General features: G+C 39.8%; 2 protein-coding genes across 2 annotated transcripts in view; one reads left to right on the top strand and one right to left on the bottom strand.

Moving 5' to 3' along the window:
- Positions 1–2,048, top strand: part of hsd17b8 (hydroxysteroid (17-beta) dehydrogenase 8) — a 7,535-nt gene extending 5,487 nt beyond the window's left edge. Inside the window, exons 2-8 of the mRNA XM_008422825.1 lie at positions 302–418; positions 650–745; positions 866–951; positions 1,030–1,114; positions 1,458–1,500; positions 1,659–1,733; positions 1,828–2,048. Coding sequence (XP_008421047.1) covers positions 302–418; positions 650–745; positions 866–951; positions 1,030–1,114; positions 1,458–1,500; positions 1,659–1,733; positions 1,828–1,847 — 522 coding nt within the window. The 3' untranslated portion in view covers positions 1,848–2,048. The remainder of the gene's footprint in view (positions 1–301; positions 419–649; positions 746–865; positions 952–1,029; positions 1,115–1,457; positions 1,501–1,658; positions 1,734–1,827) is intronic.
- Positions 2,049–5,198: 3,150 nt separating this feature from the next.
- LOC103472947 (collagen alpha-1(V) chain-like) overlaps positions 5,199–16,912 on the bottom strand; it is a 55,842-nt gene continuing 44,128 nt past the window's right edge. Inside the window, exons 30-60 of the mRNA XM_017307377.1 lie at positions 16,729–16,773; positions 16,527–16,580; positions 16,388–16,441; positions 15,902–15,955; positions 15,605–15,802; positions 14,512–14,565; positions 14,214–14,321; positions 13,985–14,092; positions 13,622–13,675; positions 13,453–13,506; positions 13,240–13,347; positions 13,044–13,097; positions 12,880–12,933; positions 12,568–12,621; positions 12,442–12,495; positions 10,678–10,785; positions 10,532–10,585; positions 10,324–10,377; positions 10,176–10,229; positions 9,963–10,016; positions 9,291–9,398; positions 9,144–9,197; positions 8,465–8,626; positions 8,323–8,376; positions 8,190–8,225; positions 8,053–8,106; positions 7,666–7,951; positions 7,346–7,455; positions 6,996–7,064; positions 6,670–6,906; positions 5,199–5,774 (exon numbers count right to left, since the gene is read on the bottom strand). Of these exons, the coding sequence (XP_017162866.1) occupies positions 5,628–5,774; positions 6,670–6,906; positions 6,996–7,064; positions 7,346–7,455; positions 7,666–7,951; positions 8,053–8,106; positions 8,190–8,225; positions 8,323–8,376; positions 8,465–8,626; positions 9,144–9,197; positions 9,291–9,398; positions 9,963–10,016; positions 10,176–10,229; positions 10,324–10,377; positions 10,532–10,585; positions 10,678–10,785; positions 12,442–12,495; positions 12,568–12,621; positions 12,880–12,933; positions 13,044–13,097; positions 13,240–13,347; positions 13,453–13,506; positions 13,622–13,675; positions 13,985–14,092; positions 14,214–14,321; positions 14,512–14,565; positions 15,605–15,802; positions 15,902–15,955; positions 16,388–16,441; positions 16,527–16,580; positions 16,729–16,773 (2,748 nt within the window). The 3' untranslated portion in view covers positions 5,199–5,627. The remainder of the gene's footprint in view (positions 5,775–6,669; positions 6,907–6,995; positions 7,065–7,345; positions 7,456–7,665; positions 7,952–8,052; positions 8,107–8,189; positions 8,226–8,322; positions 8,377–8,464; positions 8,627–9,143; positions 9,198–9,290; positions 9,399–9,962; positions 10,017–10,175; positions 10,230–10,323; positions 10,378–10,531; positions 10,586–10,677; positions 10,786–12,441; positions 12,496–12,567; positions 12,622–12,879; positions 12,934–13,043; positions 13,098–13,239; positions 13,348–13,452; positions 13,507–13,621; positions 13,676–13,984; positions 14,093–14,213; positions 14,322–14,511; positions 14,566–15,604; positions 15,803–15,901; positions 15,956–16,387; positions 16,442–16,526; positions 16,581–16,728; positions 16,774–16,912) is intronic.

Here is a 16,912-nt window from a genome sequence, read left to right on the forward strand (position 1 = left end):
CAGACATCATAAAGTAAGTTTAAAGAATATTAACTCATCATGACTCCATCTGAAGGAAATCAAGAACAAATTAATATACAAGTCGATGACATCTATCAAATCGGAAAACKTTTAATGGAGAAAACATGGAGCAGATGTGAGATTTGTAGGACCAGTRTGAGTCTAAATAGTCGGGGTTAATTAAGTCAAAGAGAACCTGGTTAYGGTGATGCTGCTTCATGATGCTGGTCATTGGTTCCTGCAGGGAGTTTTGTGCATTTTCATCTMKTTTTTCATAAATAATCTGTCTTTCTTTCTGCAGACTCGGTACTTCCAGCCTCCCTCGGTGTGTGTAAATTCTGCAGGCATCACTCAGGACGACTTCCTGCTCAACATGGAGGAGGAGAAGTTCGACAGAGTCATCCAGGTCAACCTGAAGGTAACACACCTGTCAGACTGCAAACTAGATGGAACACATAAAAACATGTTTGGATGGTTTTAACGATACGATAAAATGAGAATAAAGTAAAMATTTCCACAGATGTTTACACATAATGAACAATAAATCTGTATCATTTATTTAGTTTAAAAGTTTAGAGACTAAATTGCTACAAAAACATCAATTAGTTTATTGAGGTTATTGAGATTAAATGTTTTCTGTCTTGTCCAGGGGTCGTTCTTGGTGACCCAGGCTGTGGCTCAGGCTCTGGTTGCCTGTGGATCTCCTAAAGGATCCATCATCACTCTGGGCAGCATCGTAGGAAAAGTCAGACGCCATCTTTTATTTCTAGTCTCATCTCTGTTGTTTTTAACCATYTAAATAAAGACATAAAAACTAGACCAAAATCCGAGCTCTGATTTAAAATGTGATTTTCTGATGTTGCAGGTGGGAAACCTGGGCCAGGCGAACTACGCTGCATCTAAAGCCGGAGTCGAAGGTTTGACCAGGACGGCTGCTAAAGAGCTGAGCAGGTCAGAGGAGCTGCTGCTGCTGCTGCTGCTGCAGGAACAACCAGAGATAAAAACACTGAGATGTTTCATCTCCTCCAGGTTTGGGATTCGTTGTAACTGCGTGTTGCCTGGTTTCATAACCACTCCCATGACGGACGAAGTGCCAGAGAAGGTCCTAGTCAAGGTAAAGAAGCACAGAGACTTACAGACGGTTCAGGAACAGAAAATAAGAGTTTCAGATGATATGACTGAATTATAATCATATTAATACTTAATACACTTTATAAGCGTCTGAATAAGCRTCACTTGAATTGCTGCTGACTTCTGATGTGATGAATTTTACGTCTTTAGCTCCGTTATAAATATATTTACTAACGACTTATCTCTCATTGACTCCACTAAACTGTTTCCAGGTTTCATTTATTCATATTTCATTCTTTTTYTCCTGCAGTAAAACTAGTTAAAATTTTAAATCCACTGTGAGAAACTTTTTATAAAATGATATTTTTTGTTGTTCTGTGTTTCAGATGAAGTCCCTGGTGCCTCTGGGTAGAATGGGTGACCCTGCAGGTCGGTTTAAATGCTTCACATCACTGAATATAACTTTAATCATCAGCAGCATTTATCCTGTTTTCYTCCTGCTAGTTTTAACCACTGATATGTTGAAATGTGACGGTTTTGGATGAAGCTTTGAGGCAGAATGTGTTGTGGCTTGTTTTGTCCTCTAGAGGTCGCCGATGTTTGTGCCTTTCTGGCTTCAGATGATTCTCGTTACATCACAGGAACCAGCATCGAGGTCACAGGTAGGCGCGCGTCACTTCTCTGCAGGATTTAAAATAAATCAAAACGTCTCACTTCCAACAGACGGAAGGTAAAATGTGTGTTTTTGTTTYGTAGGTGGACTTTTCATGGGTTAAAACACAACAACCTGTTAATGAAGCCCAAAGAGAAGATATTTCCTCCCTAAAACAGTTAATTAATGTAATTTACTCAGTGATTATTTAAATGTGATTGTATAGGACAATATTTGTAATTATGAACCTACTTTTTGTATGAATAAACACCTGAATGCCAAGTTGAAGCATTTTTTCATTAAATATGTTATTTGAAACCTGATAGCCAGAAAACTTTTTTTGTTCTTTTATTTCCTTATTTTGGGCAGAACTGAGATTCAAACTGTCCAAACTCCACATCTGTATCCATCATTCATGTCCCAGATGTTTTTTTATAAAAATCCACATTAACCTTATTGCTGCGACAGACTGGCGACCTGTCCAGGGTGACCCCGCCTCTCGCCCGAAACGTTAGCTGGAAATGGGCACCAGCAACCCTCCCGATCCCATTGAGGGACAAGGGTGTAAAGAAAATGGATGGATGGATGGATGGATGAATTAACCTTATTGACCATCAGTTTCCAGTTTCTTTATTCTCTCAGGTCTGATGCAGATCTTCCAGCGGCTGAAGTTGGAATCTCTTCATCCTCACATGTAGCAGGTGAGTCTTTAAAACGGCTTCACTTTCTGATTTGTTCAAAACAAATTTCCAAAATTTAATATGTTGCTTCTGAACACAATAAGTTGAAGGTTTGTTGCTCTCACTCCAACATATAAGGATTCAGAAATAAAACAGAATATCAAAGGTTGCAAAGCAGTTTTACTTCTTCAGTCAGTAAAGTGATTTAAATTTGCATCCCCCCCAAAAAAACCCCCCAAATTTGTCATTTTTGGTACGTAAGAAGACATTTCTTTATTACATCACATTATTTTTAGTGGTTTCATTTTGTTTCCCTAATGCGTCACTAAATAATTTAGATAATATAGTTTGATCATTTTAAGTTGTTTTAAATCTTTGAACAGCTTCAACAAACTAAACTCAGAAAAGCAGGACCTTAGTATGACCACTAGATGGTGCTGTTACACCATGAAGTAAAGGTAACATACAGCTTAAACCTGGTGAAAACAAAGAAGTCAACCATTATGCGAAACAAATCAATATAAATAAAGTTAGAAATCGTATATTTTTAAACTAAATCATCACTCTATCTTGATAGATATTTATCAATAAGTTGGTTTAGGCCCATGGAAAAGGAATCAGTTCAAACTTCGATAGTTCTCAACAGTTGGAGACATTTACTGAAAACAAAGTAAAAAATTATTGTAAAATCTTATTCTTGATTATTATACCTCCAGGCTTCCTAATGATCTTATATAACAATTTTCTCAGACTTTTGCTGCTTTATCCACTTACTTTGCTCTTGTTCTGGTCTCATCATTCTGCACAGTGGTGCTTAAAGAGGAAAAAAGTTAATCATGTTTGCTAGTTTTCATTCATTCAGCTGATGAAATTGGAACAAATTGTGTTCGTTGATTTCAGGAAATTTTCTTCGTYCAATTAAGTTCTGGAYTGGAACAAGAAAATTGATTAAAAAAAATCCTTCTAAATCCTGTTAGCTCAGGTAAAAATGACAACAACAAAAATTTATCTGGAAGAAAAATATCAAGAAATTATGGATTCCACCTGCGACACCTGGTGGTCATTTGCAGCAATTGCAGCTGCATCTATTAGCTTTAGTTGAAAGAAAAACAAAGACTCAAACTTCTCCTTTTWAAAAGATTATATATTAACCAAACCAACTTTTTTAAAAAATTACTTACAGACATTATAAAATAAAACTTTTCAGCACCATATTTTTTTGTCTTCAACACAACAAAAACAAATATTTGAGGTCGTTCTCAAAGGAGAAGGACAGATTGTTTTGGTTTCAGCTTTCGGCCGTCCCTCCCTCCCTCCCCGCTTTACTGCTATATTTAAAAAAAACAACAAACAAAAAATAAACAAACCAAACCAGAACTCCAGTCAGAAATCCCCCCATAATTTTAGAAATAACTTCTCACTCCATCAAATGTTTATCCACTCCCATCACYGCCTCTCTCCCCCTCCCTGCGGTCTCATGCAGAAATGTATTGTTTTTAGTGTTTTTATATTGCAGGAGCTGCAGGAACGGACTCTGTAGACGTTATTGCTAGCAAGGAAACAGGAATGTGACAGAACTGGAGAGTCACCATTTAATCAATATAGTGGAAGCAACATTTAAAGGCACAGTACAGCTGATAAAAACATCATAAAAGGGATATTACAATAAGTCGCGGCCACAGATTCTTTGGTTGTACAACAGACGTTTGTTGAGGGACAGAAGCATCAAMGCTCCAGTTTATAACATGCAAATCWATCGCTTCAGTTGAGCCGCTTTAAAATAAATACAACTGAAACACACATCTGTCTGAAATAATCGTTCTTATTTTATTCTCAAAGCACCCTGTTTTAAATAAATACAATAAAATATTGCTATTTCTGTACAAATGTACTGTAATGCACATTTCCCTCCTAAAAYGCTTTGTGAAATAGAAAAGAGACTAAAAAAAAATGGAGATTTGTATAATTAGCACCTTGCCACACAGTTTAATTCAGTAAATCTTTCCTACAAATGAAAAGGGAGCGWTTACGTACAGACAGTTACTGCACATGGATGTTGAGGCCATTTTGGATTGTTTTTCTTTACAAAGGCACCATAAATATTCATGTTCAGCACAGCTTATAAAAATGGCTTTAACTTTTTCTTTCATATCTGCAGCAGTTTGTCCAATGAACAAAACTGCTGAGTTTAAAGCACCTTAAGACATATTTTAATAATCATTTTGAGCAGGGAATCATGTTAGGCAATAAAAGGTAAAACCTCCGGGTGTCGATGATGTTTTACATAAAGTTCACTTTACAGAAGCTCAGGATGAAGATAATAAAGATCAGATAAGAYGTGGTGAGGCCCCTGTTTTTATCTGGTGACATCAACTCTTTGGTTCCTCCTGATGTGAAACAGGATGAGGTTACAYGCAAGCAACATGATTAACATGAAGAAACAAAACGAGTCAACACCCAACAGAAATAACCCAAAGTTTAGATGTGCAACAATGTTTCTGGTTCTGAGTTTTGTTTCCTGTTTCAGCCTGAATTCAGATTTTATTCATGAGGTAAAACGCGGCACTTCAAAATCGTCAAGAACTTTAATTCAAGTTGTTGCGTAACAGTAAAGCTGAAAACCAAAGTAAATGAAATATYTTATAGGAAGACTATACGGTGCTACTCTTCCTTTTTTAAAAGTGACTGTTAATCATGTTGCTTTGCACGATAAACCTGGAGATGAAGTTTGCATGTGACTCTCTTCAGAGGGAGGGGTGGTGGTGGAGCAGGAGATCTGGGTGGAGGAAGGAGGAGGAGGTGGGATGGGGGAAGAGTGAGGTGGGACTGGAGACCAGGGAGCTGCAGGCCTCGTGCCGCCGGCTCCATCTTCCATCTCAGGCCGGAAACCTTCCTGTTGCTCGTAAAATAACGTTTTATTCCAAGGAATGTTCTCTCCTGGTTTTTTCCTCCTTCTAAGCCGCCGCGCTCCCAGTCGTCGTTCTCCTCTTCACAAGTTTTATTTCACTTCTCTTGTGTTTTTAAGTCCGTTAGCCGCTGGGGAAATGTTTCCCGAGGCGCATAAGTGAGAGTGAGTGTGTGTCTGTGTGGGTTTTCTGTATTTAATATCATTTACAAGTTAATTTACAAATTATCGGGCATGTATGTTGATCATGTGTGCATGYTTAAGTGCGTGTGTGTGTGTGAGTGTTGGTGTGTGTTCTGCGTGGTGTGTGTTCGTGTGTTTAGCCCTGGAAACAGACAGGTCCCACTTCAAAGCCAAACTGCTGGTTGCTCTCCCCAAAGTCTGTCACCTTGATGTCCATCAGAGGGAGATGCTCCAGCTGCGGCGTGTTGATCTCCAGGACTGTCCTGTCGAAGCCTTTACGGTACTGCAGAAGAGACACAGTCCAACCTTAGAGACATTTCCTCAGCTTACATGAGTTTAACTTGTTTAACTGCATGTCTGGGCTGATCCACGTAGAGGAGAATAAAGGAAAATCATGTCTGCAACTAACGATTAATTTAGTAATCGACTATTTTATTCATATAAAAACGTTGCCACATTATGCAAATTTAGCATTTAACCACTTCACCTTATTTTATACAATATTAAGAATACACATGCAAATAAACAAATACATTTTTTAATAAATTTCTTCGTTTAGTGAACATTTGATAATTTGTGGCGAAGGATGAATCTGCAGGTAAAAAATATTCCTAACATCAAAACGTGAAAAGCTCAGCGGTTTCTGCTTAACATCGATCTGATTGGGTGATAAATTTTGGATTAACTGATTAATAATTGGATGCAAAAGGTGGAAAAAGGGAAGTTCTGGATAGAAACGATTTACAGACGAAGGTTTTTTATGTCTTAAATGTAAAAAGTATATTTTTTTGAGCAGTTTTGGCTGAATTGCAGCTCTGACTATGTTGTTCTTTCATCAAATTGCATGTTTTAAAGTTAATATTYTGTATATTCCAGTTAATAAGTAATCAATTACTAAATAAGTTGAATTATTTCAATAATCAACTCATAAGGATTAATCTAATTAATCGTTTCAGTTCTTGTCTGAACACTTCAGATGGAGGTTAGGYTGCTGAATGTTTCTGTAATTTTATAGAAAACAGACTGTGTGATATAAACCACATTGTTAAAGCATGTAACAAAGATTTGGTGATAATGATTAAGTGGTTCTGGTTGTGAACCCGAACTTGGATCAGTTCCCTCACGATCATGTTTAATCATTTCCTCCACATCAGGACCAGAACCAGCTGTGGACTCACAGAGCAGCCGTCCATCAACGCTTTGATGTAAGGGTTGGTCTCGTAGCTCAGCTCCTCGTCGTTGGCGCCTCTGAAGTGCAGCGCCCTCTTGTGGTTGTTCTTGGCGCTTCGGTCGGCCCAGGCCACGGAGCGGTGGCAGTGGTATGTTAGGTTCTGACGGGCCTGGACGCTCAGGAGACGCAAGAAGCCCAGCTGGACCACGCCGACGGGCGCGCCGTTAGAGTCCACATAGGAGAACTGAGCAGATGAGGAGAGAGTAAAGAAATGTTGAAACTCAGCTCAGTCATGTGGAAAATGAAAAGTTAAAAACCTTCCGGGTCACTGACCTTACTGCCAGAGGAAAACTGACTGTACCAAGAGCCTGGAGTCTCTGTGGTCCAGGTGCTCATCTTCACCTGCAGTCGGAAAYGAAAGGTGGAGCATTAATTTAGTTAAATAAGTCTGGAGCATGAAAGGCAACCTGGTAACTTAAAATAAAAACATAGCAGGGCTTCAATGTTAAAACGTTTAAAGTTCTAATAGTACATGATGCAGATTAATCGCATTGCCTATTGGAAATTTAAATGTTGGAGATTTTCAAAGTTTTTTCCAACTGGAAATATAATCTGATTGCTGTCTTTGCACCTGTGATATCTGAGATTCAAACGAAAAGCTTTCMTAATGTTTGCAGACTGACCGTGTCGACGCCTGTTCTGGGCTGCAGACACGTTTCTCCACTGGTGAAGTTACAGAAGATCTTGAAGGAATCTCTGGAGCAGCCCTGGTTGGGATCGATCCAGTATTCTCCTGCAGAACAAACAGAAAATTAGAGACAAATATGTTTGTTTTTCTTTTAGCCAATAGTATCCTCATATGTGTTAAAGTTTACAGATAAAATTKACTTTATACATTAGTAATTTAAAATTTTAAGCATTGTTAAGCATCATGAACATCAATCAGGACTCAGATCTGATGGAAAATGAGGCAGCAGGTAAATATTTGGACTTTGTTCTGTACCATCCTTGAGTTCTGGCTGGCTCAGGTGAAGGTCCTGGCAGGTGCGGGCCGGGCTGTCCTGWGTGCCCAGAGGGAAGCGCATCGTCTCGATCTCCTGCCGCAGCGAATTCAGAGAGCCGAAGATCTCCTCCATGCCCTCGCTGCCCATCAGGAACTCTGCGCCGGCCGTGTCCGACGCCGGCATGTCCGGGTCGAACTCCGGCAGCAGCTGGCTGGCATCAATGGAGCGTTTGGACTTGGGACTCCTCTGGATGGGCATCGGCTGAATGACGTCGCCTGGTGGGCCCTGGATTAAGATTTACACTTTAGTCCACTAACTGACCAGGAAACAGTTTCATGTTATCACGTTTCTGAAGTTTATTAAAGAAAACAGGAAGTAGAACTCACAGGAGGCCCAGGAGGTCCCTGAACACCCTTTTCTCCTTTTGGACCAGATCCTCCCTGAAATTGGTTAATGTCAGAGATACTCTCAATGTGTTCACATTTACTTATTTTAAATTATTTTGGAAATATCTTTAACTTACTGTTGCACCCTTTGCTCCTTTGACACCTTGAGGTCCCTGAAAATATCAAAAATCGTAATTTTTATTAAAAGTTACACACAATCTAAATGAGACAAAAAAAATATTTATAGGTTGTCGCTGTGTTGAAACTCACAGGAAGACCAGGAGGACCAGCAGGGCCCAGAGGTCCGGTTCCTCCAGCCATGCCCTGTCATTAAACAGGATGTGGCTAAAATTATTAAAGGTTTTTCACTTATTTTCAAATAAGCAGCATTATGTGTAGATGATAAACTTACCGGCTCTCCTTTGGGTCCAGAGGACCCCTGTGGCCCAGCCAGACCTCGGTCTCCCTTCTCTCCCTGCTCGCCTGGAGGTCCAATCAGACCAATGAGACCCTGGTGGCCCTTCTCTCCCTTCGCTCCGGGTTCTCCACGCAGCCCAGGCAGACCCGGAGGTCCCTGCAGGAGGAAATGACGGAAGAGAAGATCAAAGATTGAAGGATAAATGGAGGACTGGAGAAAACACCAGAGCACCAGAGGGAAGGCGCCTTAAAGATGAACAGAACAAAAGAGGAGAGGGGATTGCAAGCGATGTTTCCATTGTGCAAATTGGAATTACASAAATAAATTACCTTATTGGAAACAGACCAATTAATAACGAAAATTATAAAAAGTTTTTGTGATAGAATACAGAGGTTTTTAGGAAGTATTAAAATTTGTGTATGTTGCCAAACTGCAATGAAAACATTTCACATCACACAAGTCATGTGATCTACAGCAGGATGTTACTACTGGCAGAAATGATGAAGGAGTCAACAGGAAGTGGCAGGAGGAAAATTCACATGTGATTTTAACTGAGTTTCTTATTCAACTGAAACATCACAACTGCAACATTTTGTTTGTTTTTTTTTTACATTAGTGGGATATTGACAAAGATTTCAACACATTTGTAACGTAAACTCAGCTGCTGTCCTACCATCGGTCCAGGCGGTCCTTTCTGTCCAGCAGCTCCTGGAGCTCCTTGCTCTCCCTGAAACACAAACACATTCAGCAATGGACTCAAATACATCAATAAAAAGTTGCACCGTTGCTGCATTTCCAGAATAAATAAAACCCAACTGACCACTGATCCTGGCAGACCTCTCAGACCTTCTGTTCCTGGTTTTCCTGGCTGACCCTGAGGACCAACAGGTCCAGTTTTTCCAGGAGGCCCAACGGCACCGGGGTCTCCCTGTGAACAATCACAACCATTGTCAACATTTTGCTGACTTACTCCATAGATAGAAGATTAGATATAATGGTTTCCTTAAAACTGTGACCTAGATTGTTGCATGACTGACATCAGAGAAAGGTAAACATTTATTAAGATACTAATATAAAAGTGTGACAATGGAGAAGTTTGTGATATTACAATGTGAATCAAGACTCTTGATTTAGAAGGATTTTTTAAGAGTGTTTCCATCAGTAGATGYCACATTTTATGATCTTTATGCCAAATGTACTAGAGTTGGTTAACAAAGATAAAAAACATGTGATTATCATCATCGACTATCTGGCACACGGCCTTTTATACCCTTTGTTTCTCTAACTTTGTTTGGTTGGAAGTAAAATATAATTTAATGATGTAGTTCGTCATATTTCTCTCTGGTGTGATGAGGATCAGAGACGTAATCCTGTTTATTTTTTTTCCAAGTAGAACCAAATATTTATGGATTATCTAGAATTGGACATGGCCGATCTCGTAAAGTCAAACAGTGATCATGTATAAACTGAGACATCATAAAAACACACTCACTTTGGTTCCTTTCTCTCCTTGTCGTCCTTCTGCTCCTCTTGTTCCAGCAGGACCCTGACAGGCGAAACACATAGAAATAAAACAAAATGTTTCGTGTTTCAACATGAAGAAATCCTTTCAGAAACTGTTCATCAAATGCAGAGTAGAGATGAAGTTTAGCTGCTTCTCTGCAGCCCTTATAGATCAGCTAAGAAATGTTGAAGATGTTCTTACCCTCTTTCCTGGCGGGCCAGGAGGTCCATTCTCTCCAGGAGGTCCCGGGGAGCCCTGCCACATAGAGAAGCACAGCGATAACATTCAAGAGACAAAAAGATTGAAATGTTTCATCCTAAAATCTGAACCGTTCCATATTTTTACTGACCGACTCTCCCTGTTCTCCGTCCTCTCCTCTCTCACCTTTGGCCCCATCTTGACCCTGGAAACAAAGTCAGAATTAAATTTTATGCTTCTTTAGCAAAACATTTAAGCCAGTATAGAGCAGCTGTGCTAAACTGGGTTCTCAGCTATGAAAGTAGATCTGAAATAAAAACAAAACAAAAGATGCATTAAGAATCGTAAAAGTCACTCACTCTGGGTCCGACCTCACCAGAGGGGCCGGGATCGCCAGGGAAACCAACAGGACCCTGAAATTGGTTGGAAAAACAAACGTAGCTTTAGGATTAGAATGTTTTAATTCATTCACCTGGGTATGTGTGTGTTTGTTTGTGTGTCCTACTGGGTTTCCTTTGGGTCCGTCGTCCCCGGGTCGTCCTCTCCCTCCTGCAGGTCCAGCTGTTCCAGGTTGTCCAGCCTCTCCCTTCTCTCCACGCTCTCCACGAGGTCCCTGTCAACAACAGCACRACTCTTTATTGACCTACAGACACGGCTGACCAATCAGASATGACAGTGACTGCTGATTAGCGCAACAAGGGCCTGATAAAGGGGCAGTGTTATGTGTTTTCCAATTACAATCAAGTAATTATGTTACCTTTATTTTTTATAAAAATGCTAAATTTGACTTTATAATTTAACATCTTAAATTGGGCTTCTGTCTCTTTAAAAACTTCATCTTCAGAAAGTCATAACATTGCTCTTCTATTAACAATTTAACAATGTTATTCCGTTGAAGTAACTCATACAATGAGTTCAGCAGAGGTGCAGTTCCACCAGGTGTTTGCTAATTGCTGCTGGCTAGTCTTAAGGAGCTGAGTGAGAAACTCGTGGAGGGGGGTTCTAAGTAAGGCAGAAGCACTGAAGCTCTGAAGCTTGGAAACTGCAACTCAGAGGAGGAGCTGTGTCTTGAAGGYGGGACTAAGTCCGCCCAGGCGTTTGGCACAGCTGAATGGTTGCCATGAAGATTAAAGAGTTTCTCAAACTTGCATGAAAGAAATCAAGGCAACACCTCCAGGTGTATTTTTAATGAGAGAATATTATAAAATGATAAAATGACAATTTTTTAATGTTAAAACCTAAAAAAATCTACTATACATAATACTGCCCTTTTAAAAGATTCCAAATAAGGAGTGATAAATCCCTTGTGCAAGAAAAAAAATCCAATTAGTGGGCAGGTTGCAGGTGATCAACAAAGATTTGCACGTGCAATTGATTACAGGTGCAAAACTATCCACCTTATTTAAATAAAGATTTGTGAGAGATGCTGGTTGTCATGGAGTGTCAGAGAACAGAGTGGTCATAAAAAACATGACGTTGGAAGTGTAATAAATAATATTTTTCATTTAAATAAGCATCTGAACACAGCACTAAAACATTTAAACATCAGTAAGACAAAGTTCTAAATTGCTGTATTTAACTCTGACAACTTGTTTTATCCTCAGTGTTTCTCTGGTTCTGGTTTTCTGGTCTCTGGTGGCTGTTAAAGTTCTGTTTTTGTTGAAAAAGTTTAAGTTTAGTCATGGTGTTTTTTGTTTTGGTTTAATTACATAAATGTCAGCGTTTGGGGTGAATTAATCTGTCTGACCAGATATTTTTGTCTGAGAAACATGCAGTAAAATCTGCATAATCTTTTCTGGGCAACATAGACAGGTTGCTGCAGGACATCCAGACCTAATGGAGTTACGCTGCCATAAAGTGGTAATGAGATCTGGAATTATTTGGTAATCCTGCAGCTCAAAGGATATTAGTCACCTATTTTATATTCCAAATATTTTGACGATCATTATCTTCTGTTGTTTCCTCTATGCCTCCTGCTCGCCACAGTGACTGCAGACATTTTTGGGTCACTATTCGTCTACGCTGCACATAGAGACAAAAACATCACTCAATCTGATTGTGGTTTAATAAATCATATTGCAGTCAACACGTTTGCAAATCCTCCTCCCAGTTTTTTAACATTTCAAATGATCAGCACATGTTCTGCTCATTTGCTGATGCAATCCTGGTTGCACCTGCTTTGCAGATCAGCGTTGTGCATGCTATCATGTTTGCACCTGTTTTTAAACACACAAACTTTTTAAAGATCTAGATGGATGCAGGTCCTCACCTTCTTTCCAGGCTCTCCTCCAACACCAGGCGGTCCAGCTTCACCAGGTTCTCCCTGTGGAGCAAACAGAACATTTTAAACCTGTTCCTTTGTTGAAATCGTTCAACTTTTCCAAAAACACTGCACCTTCTCTCCAAGAGGTCCAGGATTACCCAAACCGCCAGGAGGACCTTGAGGACCCTGAAACACAAATAAAAATGTATTTAAATAGACAGAGGTAATCTTATGATGTTACATTTACATCCTAATAACAGAAAAAAACTAAAAGATAATTTTGTTTGACTCAGCACACTGACAGTAAAAGTAATTTAATTCTTTTTTAGAAATCTCCAGCAGCCTGAGCTGTTTGATACGGTTGTTGTGTTTGTTCTTTTATTTGTTTTAGTTTCTCTGAAATGTTATGTTTTTAGCAATGAAAGAGACGCTCTGAAGACTCACGTCGGCTCCGTTGGGACCAGCAGGGCCGCGAGGTCCAGGAGGTCCTGGTGGCCCCTGGAACAGGAAGAGGCTTTTGTTGCTTTTATTTTTGATTATGATTTTTTTTTTTACAGAAGAAGTCACATCACATGTTTTTACAGTAATTAGGATTCTGTGAAACTCACCATAGGTCCACCATCGCCTGTTTCTCCCTTCTCACCAGGTGGTCCAGGAAGCCCCTGMAGGACAGAACATGATGTTAAATAAAAACTCGTTAGAAAGACTTCAGCAACACGTAGCTGTAGATCAAATCACTTCTAAAAATATGTTAAATTCTGGGATAAGGAGCCAAGAAAATCAACCTTGTAAGTTTGTTTTTACCTGCAGTCCGATTGGTCCTGGAGCCCCTGGGAATCCTCGAGTCCCATCATCACCTTTAGCCCCAAACGGCCCCTGTTGGCCCCTGGGTCCCAGTTCTCCATCTGCGCCCTGCAGACGTAGAAATAAGAATACATTGATGAACTCCACCAACAATCAAATACAGAAACACCAGGTTTAAAAATCTGAAATAAATAAATCAAACTTTGCACTCACAGCAGGACCAGGCTGACCGACTGGACCCATTGGGCCAGGTGGACCAGGAGGACCCTAAAAACAACAACATATAAAAATTAAACAACAGAGAAAGAAGATTCATTTGAAACATGTTACTCTGAACATTACCRCTAAAATTAAACATGAAAGTTTTACTGAAGTTTCTCACATGCTCTCCTTTTCCTCCCTTGGCTCCTTTCTGACCATGTTCTCCAACTTCACCCTGAAACAAAACCACATCAYTTTATTTCATTATGGGAAACAAACACCCAATATTTGACTCACACCTTTGCAATTTGGCCTATTTTCTGTTTTAAGAGTTATTTTTATAATTCTGTTTCAGATAATTTCTTTAGAACAAGAAGGTTTCTCATATTATCCAGATCAACATGTCTAATTAGTTAAATACTGTCRCTCTGTATAAAGCCAGAYACAAATTTAATAATCAGTTACTGGTATAAACYAATCCCAGAACTTAGTAAGYATRTGTAGGAATACCAATATTAGATAAAATGTAWTTTGAGTTTCGGACCTTATCACCGTCCTCTCCAGGTACTCCAGGTGATCCAGCAGGACCTGGCARACCCACCGGTCCTTGAACTCCGTCTCGACCCGCTGGGCCAATAGGTCCTTTTTCTCCCTTAACATAAGACAACAATAAGTTTGGGTCAGTTTTTCTGCAGCTGCACAATGTGTTAGGAAACAGATTAGCTATTATTCCCACTGTCAACTGCAGGTAAAAAAATGTCTTGATGACTCACGGGGACTCCTTTCTCTCCAGCTGGTCCAGGTGGCCCCTGAGGACCGGGTCGGCCCGGAGGCCCCACAGGTCCGGCAGTTCCAGCTGGGCCCCTCTCTCCAGGAGAACCCTAGAAAAGTACAAATCATCAGCTGTCATTGCTGCAATGTTTAGATGTGTTGAAAAATTCAAACACCGAAAAAGATTTATGCTAAAATTAGACTTGATCTACATCCACAGCTGAAAAACTTAAACATGAAATATGAGCTCATACTGTTTAAAAATATTAATATAAATATATCAGATGGTTAAAAACATACAGCAGGTCCAGGAGGTCCAGCAGGTCCTTCTCCTCCTTTCAGTCCTCCTCCACCCTGGGAGCAAACATCAGGAAGAAGAAATCAGTTTTTAACTACAAACTTTCTTTAAAAGGAAATCTCATTTCTGGTAATCAAATTATTTTAATAAGAACAGATCCTTTCAGACCCAACATTAGGTCAAATGCAACTTTGTGTTTTTCTCACAAAGCGAACCCTGTTTGAAAACAGCTAAACTTCAGCACTTAACTTTGCACAACTCGCTATAAATTGGCTATTAAAACAGATTTTTCTACATTGCAACCTTTTAAAACCATCAATGCATCTCCTCAGGTATAGCAGGGACTTTCCCTACAAGCAGGGCAAAAGCAGCACATCTCTGATAAACAAATTAGTAGGGCTGCCCAGTTTTTAAAAAACAACATTATTCCAGAATATTGTGATGAGGATTAAGATTAATATATATCCTCCAAACTCTTTTCTTTCTTTTACATCCCTCCATTTCCTGTGAGCATCACAACAATYTAAAGCACTAATGCTGTGTTGCTGACTGGGCTAGTCAGAGTCCATCCAACTGGCCAAATGCTGATTTTTAATGCATGAATYATGAGTTGAAATTTAAAATCCTCACAAAAATAGCATCCATTTAGTTCATGGAGATTTCAACATTACAGTCACTGACATTTAGATATCGACAGCGAGTTGCTGTGCAGCTTTAAATGGAATAATAAATACTTCTGTACAAACTTTTTGTAAAAATGAGGAACAATAACGTGCTGCACGTGTTCACATTTGGAATATGTTGCAAATCCACCAAGTCCAATTCAACATGGTTGAGAATTAAGATTCACCAACAGCTCAGGCTCAACTAAAAGACACAAAGCCTGAGACTGAGACCACAAACCCATTTGGAAAACAGGCTGCAGGTGGGTTTGAGTGGCGTATGCTTTGTTGTCTGCATGTGGCTGGGATGTGGAGACTGTGCTCCAGTCCTGCTTTTACTAATGGTACATTTCATACACATCTAGTTAGATGCTGTCTGCTTTTTAAAGATTTGGGAAAACCTGTTTTCTGTTTTTCTATCAATTATACTTACAGGGGTTCCAGGAAGTCCTCTCTCTCCGGGGAAACCTCTCAGGCCTGGGGGCCCGTCTTTTCCAGGACCCCCTGGAGGCCCAGGGTCACCCTTAGTGCCCTCTTTCCCTGACTGACCAGGAAGTCCCTGCTCTCCAGGTGGACCTGGGGGGCCAGGATGGCCACGCTCACCCATGGGGCCAGTTTCTCCTGATGGACCCTAAAAGATGGAGGTGGAAAGATCAGAAGGAAGAGTATTAAAGAAAAATGACATAACAAAACAGTGATTACGGTTAAGCAAGATGAAACATCAGCTCACCTGAGGTCCAACAACTCCAGGAGGCCCCGGTGGGCCCAYTTTACCTTGGAAACCCTGCAGAAGAGAAACTGAATGAACAGGTAATCTCAGCAGCACCGTACTGCTGAGAAACATCAAGTGGCTTAATAAAGGTACAGACACAAATCCTATTTTTCATTAGAAATCTGTGGATTTAGAACCCGGAAATAATAATCCACCCTAAAATAAGTGATACTGAAGAATCCTGGAACATTTAAAGCTAATTTAGATTTCAATAAGATAGGATCTCTAAACAGTGTTTGCTAAGACACATTATTAAAATTAACTTCAACACTGGTGGTTTAATCCAACACTACCTAAAAATCTATTTCAATCAAATTGTTTATAAARAATAAAATCATTGCTGATTGTGTACACAGAGTTTCTAACAGTCAAAAGATCCTCAAACATCACTTCACACATCTGGAAATGTTTTATGACAAATAACAACTAATATATAAAACTTACAACTTCTCCTCTCTGCCCAGGATGTCCAGGCAGTCCATCTTTCCCTGGTGGTCCCTGTAATATTATTTTCAATAGTAAGTAATGAAATAATGAATTTCAATATAAGCCATACAACCATTTAATTAAAACATTTTCTTACAGGAGGTCCTTTGGGCCCGGGGAAGCCGTTGGCTCCCTGAGGTCCAGGCAATCCCTGGTGGAAACACAGGATATGATAATTGTTAAGAAGAGACACGATGAGAGTGACTGAATGTGTTATACATGTTTGTGTTGGCAGATATATGAGTTAACAACCAGAAGATGCTTTTCTGTAGTGAATGGAAATGATAATTAACACTCACTCTCTCTCCGGGAGGACCAGGAGGGCCGTCGCTTCCAGATGTTCCCTAATTAAAACACAGGAAATTAAACAAATACAACCCMGACAGCAAAGTATTTTTATTTTTTACAATTAGTTTCAGTCTAATGTTGTACCAAATGGTTTAGAGCACAACTCTAAATAAATAACTTTAGCCAAATGCTATG

This window comes from Poecilia reticulata, linkage group LG11 (assembly GCF_000633615.1).
Source record: "Poecilia reticulata strain Guanapo linkage group LG11, Guppy_female_1.0+MT, whole genome shotgun sequence".
Lineage (NCBI taxonomy): Eukaryota > Metazoa > Chordata > Actinopteri > Cyprinodontiformes > Poeciliidae > Poecilia > Poecilia reticulata.